The 27882-nt window shown below is 45.2% G+C and overlaps 1 protein-coding gene across 1 annotated transcript in view; it reads left to right on the top strand.

Annotated features, from left to right (window-relative positions):
- Positions 1-27882, top strand: part of LOC115125006 (protein CBFA2T1-like) — a 181116-nt gene that overhangs the window by 25153 nt on the left and 128081 nt on the right. The window contains 1 exon segment of the mRNA XM_065018163.1: positions 24145-24329. Coding sequence (XP_064874235.1) covers positions 24145-24329 — 185 coding nt within the window.

Below are 27882 nucleotides of genomic sequence, written 5' to 3'. Positions count from 1 at the left end.
TGATATAGACAGGTGATTCCCATTGCTACAGTATGCAGTGATAAATACCACCCTGGTTGATATAGACAGGTGATTCCCATTGCTACAGTATGCAGTGATAAATACCACCCTGGTTGATATAGACAGGTGATAAATACCACCCTGGTTGATGCAGACAGGTGATTCCCAATGCTACAGTATGCAGTGATAAATACCACCCTGGTTGATATAGACAGGTGATTCCCATTGCTACAGTATGCAGTGATAAATACCACCCTGGTTGATATAGACAGGTGATTCCCATTGCTACAGTATGCAGTGATAAATACCACCCTGGTTGATGTAGACAGGTGATAAATACCACCCTGGTTGATGTAGACAGGTGATAAATACCACCCTGGTTGATGTAGACAGGTGATAAATACCACCCTGGTTGATGTAGACAGGTGATAAATACCACCCTGGTTGATGTAGACAGGTGATAAATACCACCCTGGTTGATGTAGACAGGTGATTCCCATTGCTACAGTATGCAGTGATAAATACCACCCTGGTTGATATAGACAGGTGATTCCCATTGCTACAGTATGCAGTGATAAATACCACCCTGGTTGATATAGACAGGTGATTCCCATTGCTACAGTATGCAGTGATAAATACCACCCTGGTTGATGTAGACAGGTGATAAATACCACCCTGGTTGATGTAGACAGGTGATAAATACCACCCTGGTTGATATAGACAGGTGATAAATACCACCCTGGTTGATATAGACAGGTGATTCCCATTGCTACAGTATGCAGTGATAAATACCACCCTGGTTGATGTAGACAGGTGATTCCCATTGCTACATTATGCAGTGATAAATACCACCCTGGTTGATGTAGACAGGTGATTCCCATTGCTACAGTATGCAGTGATAAATACCACCCTGGTTGATGTAGACAGGTGATTCCCATTGCTACAGTATGCAGTGATAAATACCACCCTGGTTGATATAGACCGGTGATAAATACCACCCTGGTTGATATAGACAGGTGATTCCCATTGCTACAGTATGCAGTGATAAAAACCACCCTGGTTGATGTAGACAGGTGATTCCCATTGCTACAGTATGCAGTGATAAATACCACCCTGGTTGATATAGACAGGTGATAAATACCACCCTGGTTGATGCAGACAGGTGATTCCCATTGCTACAGTATGCAGTGATAAATACCACCCTGGTTGATGTAGACAGGTGATTCCCATTGCTACAGTATGCAGTGATAAATACCACCCTGGTTGATGTAGACAGGTGATTCCCATTGCTACAGTATGCAGTGATAAATACCACCCTGGTTGATGTAGACAGGTGATAAATACCACCCTGGTTGATATAGACAGGTGATAAATACCACCCTGGTGATGTAGACAGGTGATAAATACCACCCTGGTTGATATAGACAGGTAATTCCCATTGCTACAGTATATAGTGATAAATACCACCCTGGTTGATATAGACAGGTGATTCCCATTGCTACAGTATGCAGTGATAAATACCACCCTGGTTGATATAGACAGGTGATAAATACCACCCTGGTTGATGTAGACCGGTGATTCCCATTGCTACAGTATGCAGTGATAAATACCACCCTGGTTGATGTAGACAGGTGATTCCCATTGCTACAGTATGCAGTGATAAATACCACCCTGGTTGATGTAGACAGGTGATTCCTATTGCTACAGTATGCAGTGATAAATACCACCCTGGTTGATATAGACTGGTGATTCCCATTGCTACAGTATGCAGTGATAAATACCACCCTGGTTGATGTAGACAGGTGATTCCCATTGCTACGATATGCAGTGATAAATACCACCCTGGTTCATGTAGACAGGTGATAAATACCACCCTGGTTCATGTAGACAGGTGATAAATACCACCCTGGTTGATATAGACTGGTGATTCCCATTGCTACAGTATGCAGTGATAAATACCACCCTGGTTGATATAGACAGGTGATTCCCATTGCTACAGTATGCAGTGATAAATACCACCCTGGTTGATATAGACAGGTGATAAATACCACCCTGGTTGATGTAGACAGGTGATTCCCATTGCTACAGTATGCAGTGATAAATACCACCCTGGTTGATATAGACTGGTGATTCCCATTGCTACAGTATGCAGTGATAAATACCACCCTGGTTGATGTAGACAGGTGATAAATACCACCCTGGTTGATGTAGACAGGTGATAAATACCACCCTGGTTGATGTAGACAGGGGATTCCCATTGCTACAGTATGCAGTGATAAATACCACCCTGGTTGATGTAGACAGGTGATTCCCATTGCTACAGTATGCAGTGATAAATACCACCCTGGTTGATATAGACCGGTGATTCCCAATGCTACAGTATGCAGTGATAAATACCACCCTGGTTGATGTAGACAGGTGATAAATACCACCCTGGTTGATGCAGACAGGTGATTCCCATTGCTACAGTATGCAGTGATAAATACCACCCTGGTTGATGTAGACAGGTGATTCCCATTGCTACGATATGCAGTGATAAATACCACCCTGGTTCATGTAGACAGGTGATAAATACCACCCTGGTTCATGTAGACAGGTGATAAATACCACCCTGGTTGATATAGACAGGTGATAAATACCACCCTGGTTGATATAGACAGGTGATTCCCATTGCTACAGTATGCAGTGATAAATACCACCCTGGTTGATGTAGACAGGTGATTCCCATTGCTACAGTATGCAGTGATAAATACCACCCTGGTTGATATAGACAGGTGATTCCCATTGCTACAGTATGCAGTGATAAATACCACCCTGGTTGATGTAGACAGGTGATAAATACCACCCTGGTTGATGTAGACAGGTGATAAATACCACCCTGGTTGATGTAGACAGGTGATAAATACCACCCTGGTTGATGTAGACAGGTGATAAATACCACCCTGGTTGATGTAGACAGGTGATAAATACCACCCTGGTTGATGTAGACAGGTGATTCCCATTGCTACAGTATGCAGTGATAAATACCACCCTGGTTGATATAGACAGGTGATTCCCATTGCTACAGTATGCAGTGATAAATACCACCCTGGTTGATATAGACAGGTGATTCCCATTGCTACAGTATGCAGTGATAAATACCACCCTGGTTGATGTAGACAGGTGATAAATACCACCCTGGTTGATGTAGACAGGTGATAAATACCACCCTGGTTGATATAGACAGGTGATAAATACCACCCTGGTTGATATAGACAGGTGATTCCCATTGCTACAGTATGCAGTGATAAATACCACCCTGGTTGATGTAGACAGGTGATTCCCATTGCTACAGTTGCAGGTGATAAATACCACCCTGGTTGATATAGACCCATTGCTACAGGTGATAAATACCACCCTGGTTGATATAGACAGGTGATTCCCATTGCTACAGTATGCAGTGATAAATACCACCCTGGTTGATGTAGACAGGTGATTCCCATTGCTACAGTATGCAGTGATAAATACCACCCTGGTTGATATAGACAGGTGATAAATACCACCCTGGTTGATGCAGACAGGTGATTCCCATTGCTACAGTATGCAGTGATAAATACCACCCTGGTTGATGTAGACAGGTGATTCCCATTGCTACAGTATGCAGTGATAAATACCACCCTGGTTGATGTAGACAGGTGATTCCCATTGCTACAGTATGCAGTGATAAATACCACCCTGGTTGATGTAGACAGGTGATAAATACCACCCTGGTTGATGTAGACAGGTGATAAATACCACCCTGGTTGATGTAGACAGGTGATAAATACCACCCTGGTTGATATAGACAGGTGATTCCCATTGCTACAGTATGCAGTGATAAATACCACCCTGGTTGATTGATTCCCATTGCTAAATACAGTATGCAGTGATAAATACCACCTGGTTGATATAGACAGGTGATAAATACCACCCTGGTTGATGTAGACAGGTGATTCCCATTGCTACAGTATGCAGTGATAAATACCACCCTGGTTGATGTAGACAGGTGATTTGATGCAGACCATTGCTACAGTATGCAGTGATAAATACCACCCTGGTTGATGTAGACAGGTGATTCCCATTGCTACAGTATGCAGTGATAAATACCACCCTGGTTGATATAGACTGGTGATTCCCATTGCTACAGTATGCAGTGATAAATACCACCCTGGTTGATGTAGACAGGTGATTCCCATTGCTACATATGCAGTGATAAATACCACCCTGGTTGATGTAGACAGGTGATAAATATGCAGTGATAAATACACCCTGGTTCATGTAGACAGGTGATAAATACCACCCTGGTTGATAGACAGGTGATTCCCATTGCTACAGTATGCAGTGATAAATACCACCCTGGTTGATGTAGACAGGTGATTCCCATTGCTACAGTATGCAGTGATAAATACCACCCTGGTTGATGATAGACAGGTGATAAATACCACCCTGGTTGATGTAGACAGGTGATTCCCATTGCTACAGTATGCAGTGATAAATACCACCCTGGTTGATGACTGGTGATTCCCATTGCTACAGTATGCAGTGATAAATACCACCCTGGTTGATGTAGACAGGTGATAAATACCACCCTGGTTGATGTAGACAGGTGATAAATACCACCCTGGTTGATGTAGACAGGTGATTCCCATTGCTACAGTATGCAGTGATAAATACCACCCTGGTTGATGTAGACAGGTGATAAATACCACCCTGGTTGATGTAGACAGGTGATTCCCATTGCTACAGTATGCAGTGATAAATACCACCCTGGTTGATGTAGACAGGTGATTCCCAATGCTATGCAGTGATAAATACCACCCTGGTTGATGTAGACAGGTGATAAATACCACCCTGGTTGATGCAGACAGGTGATTCCCATTGCTACAGGCATAAATACCACCCTGGTGATAAAGGTCCCCCTGTATGCAGTGATAAATACCACCCTGGTTGATGTAGACAGGTGATTCCCATTGCTACAGTATATGCAGTGATAAATACCACCCTGGTTGATGTAGACAGGTGATAAATCCCACCCTGGTTGATGTAGACAGGTGATAAATACCACCCTGGTTGATATTCCCATTGACAGGTGATAAATACCACCCTGGTTGATATAGACAGGTGATTCCCATTGCTACAGTATGCAGTGATAAATACCACCCTGGTTGATGTAGACAGGTGATTCCCATTGCTACAGTATGCAGTGATAAATACCACCCTGGTTGATATAGACAGGTGATTCCCATTGCTACAGTATGCAGTGATAAATACCACCCTGGTTGATATAGACAGGTGATAAATACCACCCTGGTTGATGTAGACAGGTGATTCCCATTGCTACAGTATGCAGTGATAAATACCACCCTGGTTGATACAGGTGATTCCCATTGCTGGTATGCAGTGATAAATACCACCCTGGTTGATGTAGACAGGTGATAAATACCACCCTGGTTGATGTAGACAGGTGATTCCCATTGCTACAGTATGCAGTGATAAATACCACCCTGGTTGATGTAGACAGGTGATAAATACCACCCTGGTTGATTGCTACAGTATGCAGTGATAAATACCACCCTGGTTGATGCAGGTGATAAATACCACCCTGGTTGATATAGACAGGTGATTCCCATTGCTACAGTATGCAGTGATAAATACCACCCTGGTTGATGTAGACAGGTGATTCCCATTGCTACAGTATGCAGTGATAAATACCACCCTGGTTGATGTAGACAGGTGATTCCCATTGCTATATGCAATAAATACCACCCTGGTTGATATAGACAGGTGATAAATACCACCCTGGTTGATGTAGACAGGTGATTCCCATTGAGTATGCAGTGATAAATACCACCCTGGTTGATGTAGACAGGTGATAAATACCACCCTGCTACAGTATGTATATAGTGATAAATACCACCCTGGTTGATGTAGACAGGTGATAAATACCACCCTGGTGATTCCCATTGATATAGTGATTCCCATTGCTACAGTATGCAGTGATAAATACCACCCTGGTTGATGATTCCCATTGCTGACAGACAGGTGATTCCCATTGCTGGTTGACAGTATGCAGTGATAAATACCACCCTGGTTGATATAGACAGGTGATTCCCATTGCTACAGTATGCAGTGATAAATACCACCCTGGTTGATGTAGACAGGTGATTCCCATGGTTGATAAATACCACCCTGGTTGATATAGACAGGTGATTCCCAAATATGCCCACCCTGGTTGATATAGACAGGTGATTCCCATTGCTACAGTATGCAGTGATAAATAAATACCAGGTTATTCCCATTGGTTGATAAATACCACCCTGGTTAGACAGGTGATTCCCATTGCAGTGATAAATACAGTATGCAGTGATAAATACCACCCTGGTTGATATAGACAGGTGATTCCCATTGCTACAGTATGCAGTGATAAATACCACCCTGGTTGATGTAGACAGGTGATAAATACCACCCTGGTTGATGTAGACAGGTGATAAATACCACCCTGGTTGATATAGACAGGTGATAAATACCACCCTGGTTGATGTGATGTAGACAGGTGATAAATACCACCCTGGTTGATGTAGACAGGTGATTCCCATTGCTACAGTATGCAGTGATAAATACCACCCTGGTTGATATAGACAGGTGATTCCCATTGCTACAGTATGCAGTGATAAATACCACCCTGGTTGATGTAGACAGGTGATAAATACCACCCTGGTTGATATAGACAGGTGATAAATACCACCCTGGTTGATATAGACAGGTGATTCCCATTGCTACAGTATGCAGTGATAAATACCACCCTGGTTGATGTAGACAGGTGATTCCCATTGCTACATTATGCAGTGATAAATACCACCCTGGTTGATGTAGACAGGTGATTCCCATTGCTACGGTATGCAGTGATAAATACCACCCTGGTTGATGTAGACAGGTGATTCCCATTGCTACGGTATGCAGTGATAAATACCACCCTGGTTGATATAGACAGGTGATTCCCATTGCTATGGTATGCAGTGATAAATACCACCCTGGTTGATGTAGACCGGTGATTCCCATTGCTACAGTATGCAGTGATAAATACCACCCTGGTTGATGTAGACAGGTGATTCCCATTGCTACAGTATGCAGTGATAAATACCACCCTGGTTGATATAGACCGGTGATAAATACCACCCTGGTTGATATAGACAGGTGATTCCCATTGCTACAGTATGCAGTGATAAAAACCACCCTGGTTGATGTAGACAGGTGATTCCCATTGCTACAGTATGCAGTGATAAATACCACCCTGGTTGATATAGACAGGTGATAAATACCACCCTGGTTGATGCAGACAGGTGATTCCCATTGCTACAGTATGCAGTGATAAATACCACCCTGGTTGATGTAGACAGGTGATTCCCATTGCTACAGTATGCAGTGATAAATACCACCCTGGTTGATGTAGACAGGGGATTCCCATTGCTACAGTATGCAGTGATAAATACCACCCTGGTTGATGTAGACAGGTGATTCCCATTGCTACAGTATGCAGTGATAAATACCACCCTGGTTGATATAGACAGGTGATTCCCATTGCTACAGTATGCAGTGATAAATACCACCCTGGTTGATGTAGACAGGTGATTCCCATTGCTACAGTATGCAGTGATAAATACCACCCTGGTTGATATAGACCGGTGATTCCCATTGCTACAGTATGCAGTGATAAATACCACCCTGGTTGATATAGACAGGTGATAAATACCACCCTGGTTGATGCAGACAGGTGATTCCCAATGCTACAGTATGCAGTGATAAATACCACCCTGGTTGATATAGACAGGTGATTCCCATTGCTACAGTATGCAATGATAAATACCACCCTGGTTGATGTAGACAGGTGATAAATACCACCCTGGTTGATGTAGACAGGTGATAAATACCACCCTGGTTGATGTAGACAGGTGATAAATACCACCCTGGTTGATGTAGACAGGTGATAAATACCACCCTGGTTGATGTAGACAGGTGATAAATACCACCCTGGTTGATGTAGACAGGTGATTCCCATTGCTACAGTATGCAGTGATAAATACCACCCTGGTTGATATAGACAGGTGATTCCCATTGCTACAGTATGCAGTGATAAATACCACCCTGGTTGATATAGACAGGTGATAAATACCACCCTGGTTGATGTAGACAGGTGATAAATACCACCCTGGTTGATGTAGACAGGTGATTCCCATTGCTACAGTATGCAGTGATAAATACCACCCTGGTTGATATAGACAGGTGATTCCCATTGCTACAGTATGCAGTGATAAATACCACCCTGGTTGATGTAGACAGGTGATAAATACCACCCTGGTTGATATAGACAGGTGATAAATACCACCCTGGTTGATATAGACAGGTGATTCCCATTGCTACAGTATGCAGTGATAAATACCACCCTGGTTGATGTAGACAGGTGATTCCCATTGCTACATTATGCAGTGATAAATACCACCCTGGTTGATGTAGACAGGTGATTCCCATTGCTACGGTATGCAGTGATAAATACCACCCTGGTTGATGTAGACAGGTGATTCCCATTGCTACAGTATGCAGTGATAAATACCACCCTGGTTGATGTAGACAGGTGATTCCCATTGCTACAGTATGCAGTGATAAATACCACCCTGGTTGATATAGACCGGTGATAAATACCACCCTGGTTGATATAGATAGGTGATTCCCATTGCTACAGTATGCAGTGATAAAAACCACCCTGGTTGATGTAGACAGGTGATTCCCATTGCTACAGTATGCAGTGATAAATACCACCCTGGTTGATATAGACAGGTGATAAATACCACCCTGGTTGATGCAGACAGGTGATTCCCATTGCTACAGTATGCAGTGATAAATACCACCCTGGTTGATGTAGACAGGTGATTCCCATTGCTACAGTATGCAGTGATAAATACCACCCTGGTTGATGTAGACAGGTGATTCCCATTGCTACAGTATGCAGTGATAAATACCACCCTGGTTGATATAGACAGGTGATTCCCATTGCTACAGTATGCAGTGATAAATACCACCCTGGTTGATGTAGACAGGTGATTCCCATTGCTACAGTATGCAGTGATAAATACCACCCTGGTTGATGTAGACAGGTGATTCCCATTGCTACAGTATGCAGTGATAAATACCACCCTGGTTGATGTAGACAGGTGATTCCCATTGCTACAGTATGCAGTGATAAATACCACCCTGGTTGATATAGACCGGTGATTCCCAATGCTACAGTATGCAGTGATAAATACCACCCTGGTTGATGTAGACAGGTGATAAATACCACCCTGGTTGATGCAGACAGGTGATTCCCATTGCTACAGTATGCAGTGATAAATACCACCCTGGTTGATATAGACAGGTGATTCCCATTGCTACAGTATGCAGTGATAAATACCACCCTGGTTGATGTAGACAGGTGATAAATACCACCCTGGTTGATATAGACAGGTGATAAATGCCACCCTGGTGATGTAGACAGGTGATAAATACCACCCTGGTTGATATAGACAGGTAATTCCCATTGCTACAGTATATAGTGATAAATACCACCCTGGTTGATATAGACAGGTGATTCCCATTGCTACAGTATGCAGTGATAAATACCACCCTGGTTGATATAGACAGGTGATAAATACCACCCTGGTTGATGTAGACAGGTGATTCCTATTGCTACAGTATGCAGTGATAAATACCACCCTGGTTGATATAGACTGGTGATTCCCATTGCTACAGTATGCAGTGATAAATACCACCCTGGTTGATGTAGACAGGTGATTCCCATTGCTACGATATGCAGTGATAAATACCACCCTGGTTCATGTAGACAGGTGATAAATACCACCCTGGTTCATGTAGACAGGTGATAAATACCACCCTGGTTGATATAGACTGGTGATTCCCATTGCTACAGTATGCAGTGATAAATACCACCCTGGTTGATATAGACAGGTGATTCCCATTGCTACAGTATTCAGTGATAAATACCACCCTGGTTGATATAGACAGGTGATAAATACCACCCTGGTTGATGTAGACAGGTGATTCCCATTGCTACAGTATGCAGTGATAAATACCACCCTGGTTGATATAGACTGGTGATTCCCATTGCTACAGTATGCAGTGATAAATACCACCCTGGTTGATGTAGACAGGGGATTCCCATTGCTACAGTATGCAGTGATAAATACCACCCTGGTTGATGTAGACAGGTGATTCCCATTGCTACAGTATGCAGTGATAAATACCACCCTGGTTGATATAGACAGGTGATTCCCATTGCTACAGTATGCAGTGATAAATACCACCCTGGTTGATGTAGACAGGTGATTCCCATTGCTACAGTATGCAGTGATAAATACCACCCTGGTTGATATAGACCGGTGATTCCCAATGCTACAGTATGCAGTGATAAATACCACCCTGGTTGATGTAGACAGGTGATAAATACCACCCTGGTTGATGCAGACAGGTGATTCCCATTGCTACAGTATGCAGTGATAAATACCACCCTGGTTGATGTAGACAGGTGATTCCCATTGCTACGATATGCAGTATGGTTCAGTGATAAAATACCACCCTGGTTCATGTAGACAGGTGATAAATACCACCCTGGTTCATGTAGAAATACCACCCTGGTTGATATAGACAGGTGATAAATACCACCCTGGTTGATATAGACAGGTGATTCCCATTGCTACAGTATGCAGTGATAAATACCACCCTGGTTGATGTAGACAGGTGATTCCCATTGCTACAGTATGCAGTGATAAATACCACCCTGGTTGATATAGACAGGTGATTCCCATTACTACAGTATGCAGTGATAAATACCACCCTGGTTGATGTAGACAGGTGATAAATACCACCCTGGTTGATGTAGACAGGTGATTCCAATTGCTACAGTATGCAGTGATAAATACCACCCTGGTTGATATAGACAGGTGATTCCAATTGCTACAGTATGCAGTGATAAATACCACCCTGGTTGATATAGACAGGTGATAAATACCACCCTGGTTGATATAGACAGGTAATTCCCATTGCTACAGTATGCAGTGATAAATACCACCCTGGTTGATATAGACAGGTGATAAATACCACCCTGGTTGATGTAGACAGGTGATAAATACCACCCTGGTTGATGTAGACAGGTGATAAATACCACCCTGGTTGATGTAGACAGGTGATAAATACCACCCTGGTTGATATAGACAGGTGATTCCCATTGCTACAGTATGCAGTGATAAATACCACCCTGGTTGATGTAGACAGGTGATTCCCATTGCTACGGTATGCAGTGATAAATACCACCCTGGTTGATGTAGACAGGTGATTCCCATTGCTACGGTATGCAGTGATAAATACCACCCTGGTTGATGTAGACAGGTGATTCCCATTGCTACGGTATGCAGTGATAAATACCACCCTGGTTGATGTAGACAGGTGATTCCCATTGCTACAGTATGCAGTGATAAATACCACCCTGGTTGATATAGACAGGTGATAAATACCACCCTAGTTGATGTAGACAGGTGATTCCCATTGCTACAGTATGCAGTGATAAATACCACCCTGGTTGATATAGACAGGTGATAAATACCACCCTGGTTCATATAGACAGGTGATTCCCATTGCTACAGTATGCAGTGATAAATACCACCCTGGTTGATGTAGACAGGTGATAAATACCACCCTGGTTGATGTAGACAGGTGATAAATACCACCCTGGTTGATGTAGACAGGTGATTCCCACTGCTACAGTATGCAGTGATAAATACCACGCTGGTTGATGTAGACAGGTGATTCCCATTGCTACAGTATGCAGTGATAAATACCACCCTGGTTGATGTAGACAGGTGATTCCCATTGCTACAGTATGCAGTGATAAATACCACCCTGGTTGATGTAGACAGGTGATAAATACCACCCTGGTTGATGTAGACAGGTGATAAATACCACCCTGGTTGATGTAGACAGGTGATTCCCACTGCTACAGTATGCAGTGATAAATACCACGCTGGTTGATGTAGACAGGTGATTCCCATTGCTACAGTATGCAGTGATAAATACCACCCTGGTTGATATAGACAGGTGTTAAATACCACCCTGGTTGACATAGACAGGCGATTCCCATTGCTACAGTATGCAGTGATAAATACCACCCTGGTTGATGTAGACAGGTGATAAATACCACCCTGGTTGATGTAGACAGGTGATAAATACCACCCTGGTTGATGTAGACAGGTGATAAATACCACCCTGGTTGATATAGACAGGTGATTCCCATTGCTACAGTATGCAGTGATAAATACCACCCTGGTTGATGTAGACAGGTGATTCCCATTGCTACGGTATGCAGTGATAAATACCACCCTGGTTGATATAGACAGGTGATAAATACCACCCTGGTTGATATAGACAGGTGATTCCCATCCACCTCTGGCCTGCTCGCCTCCCTACCACTGAGGAAGTACAGTTCCCGCTGTACAGTTCCCGCTCAGCCCAGTCAAAACTGTTCGCTGCTCTGGCCCCCCAATGGTGGAACAAACTCCCTCACGACGCCAGGACAGCGGAGTCAATCACCACCTTCCGGAGACACCTGAAACCCCACCTCTTTAAGGAATACCTAGGATAGGATAAAGTAATCCCTCTCACCCCCCCTCCCCCTGAAAAGATTTAGATGCACTACTGTTCCACTGGAGGTCATAAGGTGAATGCACCAATTTGTAAGTCGCTCTGGATAAGAGCGTCTGCTAAATGACTTAAATGTAATGACTTAAATGTAAATGTACAGTATGCAGTGATAAATACCACCCTGGTTGATGCAGACAGGTGATTCCCATTGCTACAGTATGCAGTGATAAAAACCACCCTGGTTGATATAGACAGGTGATTCCCATTGCTACAGTATGCAGTGATAAAAACCACCCTGGTTGATATAGACAGGTGATTCCCATTGATACAGTATGCAGTGATAAATACCACCCTGGTTGATATAGACAGGTGATAAATACCACCCTGGTTGATGTAGACAGGTTATTCCCATTGCTACAGTATATAGTGATACATACCACCCTGGTTAATGTAGACAGGTGATAAATACCACCCTGGTTGATATAGACAGGTGATAAATACCACCCTGGTTGATATAGACAGGTGATTCCCATTGCTACAGTATGCAGTGATAAATACCACCCTGGTTGATATAGACAGGTGATTCCCATTGCTACAGTATGCAGTGATAAATACCACCCTGGTTGATGTAGACAGGTGATAAATACCACCCTGGTCGATATAGACAGGTGATTCCCATTGCTACAGTATGCAGTGATAAATACCACCCTGGTTGATATAGACAGGTGATAAATACCACCCTGGTCGATATAGACAGGTGATTCCCTTTGCTACAGTATGCAGTGATAAATACCACCCTGGTTGATATAGACAGGTGATAAATACCACCCTGGTTGATATAGACAGGTGATAAATACCACCCTGGTTGATATAGACAGGTGATAAATACCACCCTGGTTGATATAGACAGGTGATAAATACCACCCTGGTCGATATAGACAGGTGATAAATACCACCCTGGTTGATATAGACAGGTGATAAATACCACCCTGGTTGATATAGACAGGTGATAAATACCACCCTGGTTGATATAGACAGGTGATAAATACCACCCTGGTCGATATAGACAGGTGATTCCCTTTGCTACAGTATGCAGTGATAAATACCACCCTATGGAACCCTATGCCCTATATAGTGCACTACTATAGACCAGAGCCCTATAGAACCCTATTCCCTATATAGTGCACTACTTTAGACCAGAGCCCTATAGAACCCTATTCCCTATATAGTGCACTACTTTAGACCAGAGCCCTATTCCCTATATTGTGCACTACTTTAGACCAGAGCCCTATGGAACCCTATGCCCTATATAGTGCACTACTTTAGACCAGAGCCCTATAGAACCCTATTCCCTATATTGCACTACTTTAGACCAGAGCCCTATTCTCTATATAGTGCACTACTTTAGACCAGAGCCCTATTCCCTATATAGTGCACTACTTTAGACCAGAGCCCTATGGAACCCTATGCCCTATATAGTGCACTACTTTAGACCAGAGCCCTATAGAACCCTATTCCCTATATAGTGCACTACTTTAGACCAGAGCCCTATAGAACCCTATTCCCTATATAGTGCACTACTTTAGACCAGAGCCCTATTCCCTATATAGTGCACTACTTTAGACCAGAGCCCTATGGAACCCTATGCCCTATATAGTGCACTACTATAGACCAGAGCCCTATAGAACCCTATTTTGGTTCTAGATAACAGATTTTTTTCTAAGAGTGTACAGGGCAGAAATAGCTCACTCTGAATAATAAGAACAACACAAACCTTTCATCGGCCTTTAAAACACACTCCATCTGGTGGCTTTGAGGTCACATGTATGACTCCCAGCCACCTCTCTCCGTCTCTCATTATCAGGACAGAGTGATCATAAACACCAGCTATTTCTATGTCTAAACTAGCCCTTTGATGGTGACAGGTAGTGGGCACTCTGCCTCTCTGTGTACATCCCAAATGGTAGCCTATTCCATATATATACTGCACTACTTCTGATATATAATGCACTATATAGGGAATAGGGTGCCAGTCATGGTCTAAAGTAGTGCACTACATAGGGAATAAGGTGCCATTTGGGACACTACCTGTGGTTTGTTGTTCCTCGGGAATCAGAGGAATCTCTGGGAGGACTAATGCATTATGGGTCACAGGAAATAGATCACTTTGGACATGATATAATCAGTATTAGAGTCCTTTTAGGCTCCCGCAGTGTAAACCTCTGGAGTGGAACAAAAGCCCTCAAACTTCACAGTAGAGCTGCTAATGGATAAGCCAAAGCCTAGAATGTCACAGAGGATAATGGTTTGGCTCTTCAGATGATGTGAAGTTATTGTCTTTGAGGGACAGAAAACCTACCGCGTCACAGAAATACACAGCTAAGTCCCTGAGGATGGTGGCTAGTTCCTTTTTAGCTTCAGATGATGTGAAGTTATTGTCTTTGAGGGACAGAAAACCTACCGCGTCACAGAAATACACAGCTAAGTCCCTGAGGATGGTGGCTAGTTCCTTTTTAGCTTCAGATGATGTGGCTGTTATGTGTTGTATTTGTTTGCGGTAAAAAAACAACAATGACCATTTCACACAAAGAACATCCAAACCACAGAGGACATATGATAATGCTGAGGACAACATAAGATAATGCCACGGAGGACAGATGTTAATGTCGCGGAGGACAGATGCACCACCCACCGCTTCCGAGTATATTACTCGCTAATGTCCAGTCCCTAGTTAACAAAGTCGATGAAATCAGGGCAAGAGTTGCTTTCCAAAGAGCTATCTGGGATTGTAACATACTCTGTTTCACGGAAATATGGCTAGCTGAGGACATGCTGTCGGAGTACGTACAGCCAATGGGATTTCCAGTGCATTGCGCCGACAGGAACAAACATCTCTCTGGTAAGAAGAAGGGCGGGTGTGTATGTTTCATGATTAACGACTCATGGTATAATTGTAACAACATACATGAACTCAGGTCCTTTTGTTCACCTGACCTAAAATTCTTCACAATCAAATGCCGACGTATTATCTACCAAGAGAACTCTCCTCGGTTATCGTCACAGCCGTGTATACCCCCCCCCCACCCACCCGCAAGCGGCCATCAAGGAACTTTACTGAACTGTATGCAAACTGGGGACTTTAACAAAACTAATCTGAGAACAAGGCTACCTAAATTCTACCAGCATATCGATTGCAGTACACGGGTGAGTAACACACTCGACCACTGCTACTCTATCTTCCGTGATGCATACAAGGCCCTCCCCGCCCTCCTTTTGGCAAATCTGACCAAGACTCCATCTTGTTGCTCCAAAGTTATAGGCAGAAACTAAAACAGGAAGCGCCCGTGCTTAGGTCTACCCAACGCTGATGTGACCAATTGGATTCCACGCTTCAAGATTGCTTCGATCATGTTCCAGGTAGCCTCAGACAATAACATTGACGTATATGCTGATTCGGTGAGTGAGTTTATCAGGAAGTGTATAGCAGATGTTGTTCCCACTGTGACTATTAAAACCTTCCCTAACCAGAAACTGTGGATTGATGGCAATATTCGCGCAAAACTGAAAGCACATACCACCGCATTAAATCATGGCAAGGTGACTGGAAACATGGCCGAATACAAACAGTGTAGTTATTTCCTCCGTAAGGCAATCAAACAAGCAAAGTGTCAGTATAGAGACCAAGTGGAGTCGCAATTCAATGCCTCAAAACAAAAAGAAACCCAGCAACGTTGCAGCTCCCAGACAAATTAAACTGCTCAGTTTGAGAACAATACAGCGCCGCGGGCACTCGTTCACCGCAGCCAACGTGAGTAAAACATTTGAACGTGTTAACCCTCGCAAGGCTGCCGGCCCAGACGGCATCCCCAGCCGTATCCTCAGAGCACAGACCAGCTCTCTGGTGTGTTTACAGACATATTTAATCGCTCCCTATCCCAGTGTGCTGTTCCCACGTGCTTCAAGATGGCCACCATTGTTCCTGTTCCCAAGAAAGCTAAGGTAACTGAGCTAAACGCCTTACCACCCCAATAGGTCCACAGACGATGCAATCGCCATCCTACTGCACACTGCCCTATCCCATCTGGACAAGAGGAATACCTATGTAAGAATGCTGTTCATTGACTACAGCTCAGCATTCAACAACATTGTACTCTCCAAACTCATCATTAAAACCTGTTAGAGCTACTAGTTCCCCTTTGGGAACTCCCCCCACCCCCCCCTGAGCTGTAATGTGGCGCAGGGAACGCAAGAAATAATCCTAAAAATATTTACCCTCCACAGAATCGCTTGAAAAATGGCTCAAATGAAAGATAAAGAAGTTATTTATCTACCCAGCAAGTCAGATTTCTAAAATGTTTTACGGCGAAAACATAGCACATATTTATGTCCAACCACCACTGCATACATACCTCATTAGCTTAGCCAAGTAGGAAAAAATATGCAATCAACAAACGCAGGATTAAAAGAAAAATCATTTCACTAACCTTTTGAAATCTTCATCAGATGACAGTAATATAACATGTTACACAGTACATTCATTTTTTTTTCAATAATATGCAATATATATCCATAAATCTCTGTTTACAATTATGCATCGTTCAAAAATGCTACTGCAATGTCAGGAAAATTAAAATAGCTCCGGCAGATAACGTCAGCTAACAAGGAATACACATCATAAACTTTGACTAAATATGCATGTTTTACATATGTATGGCAAGATAAACTTCTTCTAAATGCAATTGCTATGTTACAATTATTTTTAACGTTACATTTGGCGTTCACTAGGCTATAATAGAGAGTCGGCGCTCTCATTTAGCATACTGACTCCTCTATCATGGAGTCGACAGAAACCCAAAATGAAGACATAAATATTCCCTTACCATGGCTGTTCTTGCTTCAGAAGACCTGGAAGGGTTAATACTCACCAAGTTAGCGTTCAGTTTTCAAGTCTGTGTCTTTCCGTTCTCAAACTAGACACTTTTAAGGTCGAAATGTATGCAAATTTCAAGTGGATGCGCACCAAAACGTCGAAAGTATACATTATATTTCGAGTAAACTTGTCAAACTATGTTTATAATTAAGCCTTAGCATGTTATAAAGGTCTACAGCAATCGTGAGGGCGAACAGAAAAGCACACGTTGTTCAGTCCGTCCTGAGAGAAAGAGAGAGAAATTTCCCAGCTCCCATTGGTGAAACTTTTTTTTTGCGTCACCGGGACGTTTGGGCATGCTGAACGTCTCGTGAGCGCGCGATTCTCACAGTTACACGCCTCATCGAAAGCAGGCTTCACGCTGAAGACGTAGAAACTGTTTCCATGGTTATAGCTGTTTGGGAAGTGTGTATATGATGACGTCAAAGTGATGGCAACTTTTCCCATTACAAGAGAGACTTTGGGAGAATGCATGCCCTGAGACTTCTGCTTTACATAGAGACAAAATTTAAACGGTTTTATAAGCTTTAGAGTGTTTCCTATTCGATAATAATTTTTATATGCATATATTAGCAACTTTTGACAAAAATTTATCATGGTTTATATGGGTGCCGAATTCCTCCAGAAGGGGCAGTATTCAGGGCTAGCCCCAACAGGTTTTAAGCTCGAGGCCCTGGGTCTCAACCCCACCCTGTGCAACTGGGTTCTGGACTTCCTGACGGGCTGCCCCCAGGTTGTGATGGTAGGAAACAACACCTCCACCTCCCTGATCCTCAACACTGGGGCCCCACAGAGGGTTCTCAGCCCTCTCCTGTACTCCCTTCACCCATTACTGCGTGGCCATGCATGCTTCCAACTTAATCACAAAGTTCGCAGACGACACTACAGTGGTAGGCTTGATTACCAACAACGACTAGGTGGCCTACGGGGAGGAGGTGAGGGCCCTCGGAGTGTGGTGTCAGGAAAATAACCTCACACTCAATGTCAGTAAAACAAAAGAGGTGATCGTGGACTTCAGGAAACAGCAAAGGGAATGGACAGGAGTGGAGAATGTGGACAGGTTCCTCGTTGTACACATCACTGACAATCTGAAATGGTCCATGCACACAGACAGTGTGGTGAAGAAGACGCAACAGCGCCTCTTCAACCTCAGGAGGCTGAAAAATGTGGCTTGTCACCTAAAACCCTCACTAACTTTTACGGGTGCACAATTGAGACCATCCTGTCGGGCTGTATCACTGCCTGGTACGGCAACTGCACCGTCCACAACCGCAGAACTCTCCAGAGGGCGGTGCGGTCTGCACAACGCATCACCGGGGGCAAACTACCTGCCCTCCAGGACACCTACACCGCCCGATGTCACAGGAAGGCCATTTTTTTTATTTCACCTTTATTTAACCAGGTAGGCTAGTTGAGAACAAGTTCTCATTTGCAACTGCGACCTGGCCAAGATAAAGCATAGCAGTGTGAACAGACAACACAGAGTTACACATGGAGTAAGCAATTAACAAGTCAATAACACAGTAGAAAAAAAATGGGCAGTCTATAAACAATGTGTGCAAAAGGCATGAGGAGGTAGGCGAATAATACAATTTTGCAGATTAACACTGGGGTGATAAATGATCAGATGGTCATGTACAGGTAGAGATATTGGTGTGCAAAAGAGCAGAAAAGTAAATAAAAAAAATAAAAAAACAGTATAAAAACCGTATGGGGATGAGGTAGGTGAAAATGGGTGGGCTATTTACCAATAGACTATGTACAGCTGCAGCGATCGGTTAGCTGCTCGGATAGCTGATGTTTGAAGTTGGTGAGGGAGATAAAAGTCTCCAACTTCAGCGATTTTTGCAGTTCATTCCAGTCACAGGCAGCAGAGTACTGGAACGAAAGGCGGCCAAATGAGGTGTTGGCTTTAGGGATGATCAGTGAGATACATCTGCTGGAGCGTGTGCTACGGATGGGTGTTGCCATCGTGACCAGTGAACTGAGATAAGGCGGAGCTTTACCTAGCATGGACTTGTAGATGACCTGGAGCCAGTGGGTCTGGCGACGAATATGTAGCGAGGGCCAGCCGACTAGAGCATACAAGTCGCAGTGGTGGGTGGTATAAGGTGCTTTGGTGACAAAACGGATGGCACTATGATAGACTGCATCCAGTTTGCTGAGTAGAGTGTTGGAAGCCATTTTGTAGATGACATCGCCGAAATCGAGGATCGGTAGGATAGTCAGTTTTACTAGGGTAAGCTTGGCGGCGTGAGTGAAGGAGGCTTTGTTGCGGAATAGAAAGCCGACTCTTGATTTGATTTTCGATTGGAGATGTTTGATGTGAGTCTGGAAGGAGAGTTTGCAGTCTAGCCAGACACCTAGGTACTTATAGATGTCCACATATTCAAGGTCGGAACCATCCAGGGTGGTGATGCTAGTCGGGCATGCGGGTGCAGGCAGCGATCGGTTGAAAAGCATGCATTTGGTTTTACTCGCTTAAGAGCAGTTGGAGGCCACGGAAGGAGTGCTGTATGGCATTGAAGCTCGTTTGAGGTTAGATAGCACAGTGTCCAATGACGGGCCGAAAGTATATAGAATGGTGTCGTCTGCGTAGAGGTGGATCAGGGAATCGCCCGCAGCAAGAGCAACATCATTGATATATACAGAGAAAAGAGTCGGCCCGAGAATTGAACCCTGTGGCACCCCCATAGAGACTGCCAGAGGACCGGACAGCATGCCCTCCGATTTGACACACTGAACTCTGTCTGCAAAGTAATTGGTGAACCAGGCAAGGCAGTCATCCGAGAAACCGAGGCTATTGAGTCTGCCGATAAGAATATGGTGATTGACAGAGTCGAAAGCCTTGGCGAGGTCGATGAAGACGGCTGCACAGTACTGTCTTTTATCGATGGCGGTTATGATATCGTTTAGTACCTTCAGCGTGGCTGAGGTGCACCCGTGACCGGCTCGGAAACCAGATTGCACAGCGGAGAAGGTACGGTGGGATTCGAGATGGTCAGTGACCTGTTTGTTGACTTGGCTTTCGAAGACCTTAGATAGGCAGGGCAGGATGGATATAGGTCTATAGCAGTTTGGGTCCAGGGTGTCTCCCCCTTTGAAGAGGGGGATGACTGCGGCAGCTTTCCAATCCTTGGGGATCTCAGACGATATGAAAGAGAGGTTGAACAGGCTGGTAATAGGGGTTGCGACAATGGCGGCAGATAGTTTCAGAAATAGAGGGTCCAGATTGTCAAGCCCAGCTGATTTGTACGGGTCCAGGTTTTGCAGCTCTTTCAGAACATCTGCTATCTGGATTTGGGTAAAGGAGAACCTGCAAAGGCTTGGGCGAGTAGCTGCGGGGGGGGGCGGAGCTGTTGGCCGATGTTGGAGTAGCCAGGCGGAAGGCATGGCCAGCCGTTGAGAAATGCTTGTTGAAGTTTTCGATAATCATGGATTTATCGGTGGTGACCGTGTTACCTAGCCTCAGTGCAGTGGGCAGCTGGGAGGAGGTGCTCTTGTTCTCCATGGACTTCACAGTGTCCGAGGGTGGCCGGTAGCAGGCGGCAACAGTGAGAGACTTATTTCTGGAGAGGGTAATTTTCAAAATTAGTAGTTCGAACTGTTTGGGTATGGACCTGGAAAGTATGACATTACTTTGCAGGCTATCTCTGCAGTAGACTGCAACTCCGCCCCCTTTGGTAGTTCTATCTTGACGGAAGATGTTATAGTTGGGTATGGAAATCTCTGAATTTTGGTGGCCTTCCTGAGCCAGGATTCAGACACGGCAAGGACATCAGGGTTAGCAGAGTGTGCTAAAGCAGTGAGTAAAACAAGCTTAGGGAGGAGGCTTCTGATGTTGACATGCATAAAACCAAGGCTTTTTCGATCACAGAAGTCAACAAATGAGGGTACCTGGGGACATGCAGGGCCTGGGTTTACCTCCACATCACCCGCGGAACAGAGAAGGAGTAGTATGAGGGTGCGGCTAAAGGCTATCAAAACTGGTCGCCTAGAGCGTCGGGGCAGAGGATAAGAGGAGCAGGTTTCTGGGCATGGTAGAATATATTCAGGGCATAATGCACAGACAGGGGTATGGTGGGGTGCGGGTACAGCGGAGGTAAGCCCAGGCACTGGGTGATGATGAGACAGGTTGTATCTCTGGACATGCTGGTTGTAATGGGTAAGGTCACCGCATGTGTGGGAGGTGGGACAAAGGAGGTAACAGGGGTATGCAGAGTGGGTCTAGGGGCTCCATTGTGAACTAAAACAATTATAATTATAACTAACCTGAACAACAGTATACAAGGCATATTGACATCTGAGAGAGACATACAGCGAGGCATACAGTAATCACAGGTGTTGAATTTGGAAAGCTAGCTAAAAACAGTAGGGGAGGCTAATCCGCTAGCACAACAAACAGCAGGTAAAATGGCGTTGACTAGGCAACGGGGCCGACAGGTAAGACAAACAAGCAGAAAGGAGTACCGTGATTAATGGACAGTCCAGCGTGCGTCAGCTATGTAGCCAAGAGATCAGTGTCCAGGGGGCAGCGGTGGATGGGCAGGGGGGCTGGCGAGTGTTATCCAGGTTTTTTTTTTTTTTTTTAAACTAACAATGACTAACTAGCTTGTAGCTAGTTAGCTGGTTAGCGTCTGGAGGTTCTTGAGTGTGTCATAAAAATAAAAATAAGAGTAAAAGTAATAGCGATTCCGTATCACATTGGGTGAGGCAGGTTTCCGGAAGGTATAAACAAATTAAAAATCAAAAAGAGATAGAAAGTAAATGGGGTCAGAGAATGATTGGGACGCGGTGGTTCAGACGGTTAGCAGGCCTGTGCTAACAAGCTAACAGTTCGTAGGCCCGGGCTAGACAAGGTAGCAGTTAGCGGACCGGAGCTTGACAAGCTAGCCGTTAGCAGGCCGAATTAGCAAGCAGGGAGATAGCGAGGGCTAGAGAGTTAACCTTTGGGGGACGTCGCGATGGGGTGAGTCTGTTTATTTATTCCTCTTCATGCCATAAAGATCATCAAGGACAACAACCACCCGAGCCACTGCCTGTTCACCCCGTTATCATCCAGAAGGCGAGGTCAGTACAGGTGCATCAGAATTGGGACCGAGAGATTGAAAAACAGCTTCTATCTCAAGGCCATCAGACTGTTAAACAGCCATCACTATCACAGAGAGGTGGCTGCCAACATACATTTGATACATCGATACATTGATATCATATATATATATCATATAGCCACTTTAATAAATTGAACACTAGTCACTTTAAGAATGTTTACATACTGTACATACTATGTCTGTGATTTGTGGTTGTCTCACCTAGCTGTCTGAAGAAAAAAGCACTCTCTGGATTGGTCTCTCTAGATAAGTCTCACTGGATACGTCTCTGGATAAGTCTCTATAGATAAGTCCCTGGACAAGTCTCTCTAGATAAGTCTCTGGATAAGTCTATGTAGATAAGTCTCTGGGGAAGTCTTTCTAGATAACTCTCTCTAGATAAGTCTCTCTAGATACGTCTCTATAGATAAGTCTCTCTAGATAAGTCTCTCTAGATACGTCTCTCTGGATACGTCTCTCTGGATAAGTCTCTCTGGATAAGTCTCTCTGGATAAGTCTCTCTGGATAAGTCTCTCTAGATAAGTCTCTGGATAAGTCTCTCTGCATAAGTCTCTCTGGATAAGTCTCTAGATAAGTCTCTAGATAAGTCTCAGCATAAGTCTCTCAGCATAAGTCTCTCAGCATAAGTCTCTCAGGATAAGTCTCTCTGGATAAGTTTCTATAGATAAGTCTCTGCATAAGTCTCTCTGGATAAGTCTCTATAGATAAGTCTCTCTGGGTTAAGTCTCTAGATAAGTCTCTCTGGATAAGTCTCTATAGATAAGTCTCTATAGATAAGTCTCTCTGCATAAGTCTCTGCATAAGTCTCTCTAGATAAGTCTCTCTGGATAAGAACGTCTGCTAATTGACTCAAATGTAAATGCCTCACAAAGTACAGCCAAGTCCCTGAGGATAATAGCATGTCATATTACGGTACCAGAGCATAGTATGTGTTAGTTCTCCTCAGGTGAGGTGAGGTGTACGCTGTTGTTATGGTTATGTCTTCATGTACACTACTGGTCCATTTACAACACCTACTCATTCAAGTTTGTTTTGTATTTGTACTATTTTCTACATTGTAGAATAATAGTGAAGACATCAAACTATGAAACTATGAAATAACACATATAGTTACCAAAAAAATGTTAAATAAATTCAAATGTCTTTTATATTTGAAATTCTTCAAAAAGCCACCACTTTGCCTTGATGACGTGTGTTACTGTATCTGTTACTGTTTGAGAGACAGAACTCAGTCCAGACAAGTCCAGATTTGGACCACTATTTCATGATGTGTGCTATTTATTTTATTTATTTTACCTTTATTTTTCTACCCTGTCGCCCCTATGTCAGATGGTAATATACAGTTCACTGTCTGTCAGTCCCCAGCAGATCCAGATCTTGACCACTGTCTCCCCTCTACAGGCCAACCTGCCACTCCTACAGCGGGAACTGCTGCACTGTGCCCGTCTGGCCAAGCAGAACCCAGCTCAGTACCTGGCACAACACGAACAGCTCCTCCTGGACACCTCCTCCACCACCTCCCCCGTCGACTCCTCAGAACTACTCCTAGACCTCAACGACAACGGCAAGAGGAGAACACCTGACAGGTAAGGTTGGTGTCTGCTGGCTCTAGAGGAGAACACCTGATAGGTGAGGTTGGTGTCTGCTGGCTCTAGAGGAGAACACCTGACAGGTGAGGTAGGGGTTGATGTCTGCTGGCTCTAGAGGAGAACACCTGACAGGTGAGGTTGATGTTGATGTCAGCTGGCTCTAGAGGAGAACACCTGACAGGTGAGGTTGGTGTTGATGTCTGCTGGCTCACCTGACAGGTGAGGTTGGTGTTGGTGTCTGCTGGATCTAGAAGAGAACACCTGACAGGTGAGGTTGGGGTCTGCTGGCTCTAGAGGAGAACACCTGACAGGTGAGGTAGGGGTTGATGTCTGCTGGCTCTAGAGGAGAACACCTGACAGGTGAGGTTGATGTTGATGTCTGCTGGCTCCAGAGGAGAACACCTGACAGGTGAGGTAGGGGTTGGTGTCTGCTGACTCTAGAGGAGAACACCTGACAGGTATGGTTGGTGTCTGCTGGCTCTAGAGGAGAACACCTGACAGGTGAGGTAGGTGTTGATGTCTGCTGACTCTAGAGGAGAACACCTGACAGGTGAGGTTGATGTTGATGTCAGCTGGCTCTAGAGGAGAACACCTGACAGGTGATGTTGGTGTTGGTGTCTGCTGACTCTGGAGGAGAACACCTGACAGGTGAGGTTGATGTCTGCTGGCTCTAGAGGAGAACACCTGACATGTGAGGTTGATGTTGATGTCTGCTGGCTCCAGAGGAGAACACCTGACAGGTGAGGTAGGGGTTGGTGTCTGCTGACTCTAGAGGAGAACACCTGACAGGTAAGGTTGGTGTCTGCTGGCTCTAGAGGAGAACACCTGATAGGTGAGGTTGGTGTCTGCTGGCTCTAGAGGAGAACACCTGACAGGTGAGGTAGGTGTTGATGTCTGCTGACTCTAGAGGAGAACACCTGACAGGTGAGGTTGGGGTTGGTATCTGCTGACTCTAGAGGAGAACACCTGACAGGTGAGGTAGGGGTTGGTATCTGCTGGCTCTAGAGGAGAACACCTGACAGGTGAGGTAGGGGTTGGTGTCTGCTGACTCTAGAGGAGAACACCTGACAGGTGAGGTATGGGTTGGTGTCTGCTGGCTCTAGAGGAGAACACCTGACAGGTGAGGTAGGGGTTGGTGTCTGCTGACTCTAGAGGAGAACACCTGACAGGTATGGTTGGTGTCTGCTGGCTCTAGAGGAGAACACCTGACAGGTGAGGTAGGTGTTGATGTCTGCTGACTCTAGAGGAGAACACCTGACAGGTGAGGTTGATGTTGATGTCAGCTGGCTCTAGAGGAGAACACCTGACAGGTGATGTTGGTGTTGGTGTCTGCTGACTCTGGAGGAGAACACCTGACAGGTGAGGTTGATGTCTGCTGGCTCTAGAGGAGAACACCTGACATGTGAGGTTGATGTTGATGTCTGCTGGCTCCAGAGGAGAACACCTGACAGGTGAGGTAGGGGTTGGTGTCTGCTGGCTCTAGAGGAGAACACCTGATAGGTGAGGTTGGTGTCTGCTGGCTCTAGAGGAGAACACCTGACAGGTGAGGTAGGTGTTGATGTCTGCTGACTCTAGAGGAGAACACCTGACAGGTGAGGTTGATGTCAGCTGGCTCTAGAGGAGAACACCTGACAGGTGATGTTGGTGTTGGTGTCTGCTGACTCTGGAGGAGAACACCTGACAGGTGAGGTTGATGTCTGCTGGCTCTAGAGGAGAACACCTGACATGTGAGGTTGATGTTGATGTCTGCTGGCTCCAGAGGAGAACACCTGACAGGTGAGGTAGGGGTTGGTGTCTGCTGGCTCTAGAGGAGAACACCTGATAGGTGAGGTTGGTGTCTGCTGGCTCTAGAGGAGAACACCTGACAGGTGAGGTAGGTGTTGATGTCTGCTGACTCTAGAGGAGAACACCTGACAGGTGAGGTTGATGTTGATGTCAGCTGGCTCTAGAGGAGAACACCTGACAGGTGATGTTGGTGTTGGTGTCTGCTGACTCTGGAGGAGAACACCTGACAGGTGAGGTTGATGTCTGCTGGCTCTAGAGGAGAACACCTGACATGTGAGGTTGATGTCTGCTGGCTCTAGAGGAGAACACCTGACAGGTGAGGTAGGTGTTGATGTTGATGTCTCTAGAGGAGAACACCTGACAGGTGAGGTTGATGTCTGCTGGCTCAATAGGAGAACACCTGACAGGTGAGGTAGGGGTTGGTATCTGCTGGCTCTAGAGGAGAACACCTGCCGGTTGAGGTTGATGGTAGGGGTTGGTATCTGCTGGCTCTAGAGGAGAACACCTGACAGGTGAGGTTGATGTCTGCTGGCTCAATAGGAGAACACCTGACAGGTGAGGTAGGGGTTGGTATCTGCTGGCTCTAGAGGAGAAAAACTGACAGGTGATGTTGATGTCTGCTGGCTCAATAGGAGAACACCTGACAGGTGAGGTAGGGGTTGGTATCTGCTGACTCTAGAGGAGAACACCTGACAGGTGAGGTAGGGGTTGGTATCTGCTGGCTCTAGAGGAGAACACCTGACAGGTGAGGTAGGGGTTGGTATCTGCTGACTCTAGAGGAGAACACCTGACAGGTGAGGTAGGGGTTGGTATCTGCTGGCTCTAGAGGAGAACACCTGACAGGTGAGGTAGGGGTTGGTATCTGCTGACTCTAGAGGAGAACACCTGACAGGTGAGGTAGGGGTTGGTATCTGCTGGCTCTAGAGGAGAACACCTGACAGGTGAGGTTGATGTCTGCTGGCTCAATAGGAGAACACCTGACAGGTGAGGTAGGGGTTGGTGTCTGCTGGCTCTAGAGGAGAACAACTGACAGGTGATGTTGATGTCTGCTGGCTCAATAGGAGAACACCTGACAGGTGAGGTAGGGGTTGGTTTCTGCTGGCTCAATAGGAGAACACCTGACAGGTGAGGTTGATGTCTGCTGGCTCTAGAGGAGAACAACTGACAGGTGATGTTGATGTCTGCTGGCTCAATAGGAGAACACCTGACAGGTGAGGTAGGGGTTGGTGTCTGCTGACTCTAGAGGAGAACACCTGACAGGTGAGGTAGGGGTTGGTGTCTGCTGACTCTAGAGGAGAACACCTGACAGGTGAGGTATGGGTTGGTGTCTGCTGGCTCTAGAGGAGAACACCTGACAGGTGAGGTAGGGGTTGGTGTCTGCTGACTCTAGAGGAGAACACCTGACAGGTGAGGTAGGGGTTGGTGTCTGCTGACTCTAGAGGAGAACACCTGACAGGTGAGGTTGGTGTTGGTGTCTGCTGACTCTAGAGGAGAACACCTGACAGGTGAGGTAGGTGTTGATGTCTGCTGACTCTAGAGGAGAACACCTGACAGGTGAGGTTGGTGTTGGTGTCTGCTGACTCTAGAGGAGAACACCTGACAGGTGAGGTAGGTGTTGATGTCTGCTGGCTCTAGAGGAGAACACCTGACAGGTGAGGTAGGGGTTGGTGTCTGCTGACTCTAGAGGAGAACACCTGACAGGTGAGGTAGGGGTTGGTGTCTGCTGACTCTAGAGGAGAACACCTGACAGGTGAGGTTGGTGTTG

The sequence above is a fragment of the Oncorhynchus nerka genome, linkage group LG4 (genome assembly GCF_034236695.1).
Source record: "Oncorhynchus nerka isolate Pitt River linkage group LG4, Oner_Uvic_2.0, whole genome shotgun sequence".
In the NCBI taxonomy this organism is placed as follows: domain Eukaryota; kingdom Metazoa; phylum Chordata; class Actinopteri; order Salmoniformes; family Salmonidae; genus Oncorhynchus; species Oncorhynchus nerka.
Note: the sequence above shows the minus strand (reverse complement) of the source record. Positions and strands in the feature narration are given on the sequence as shown.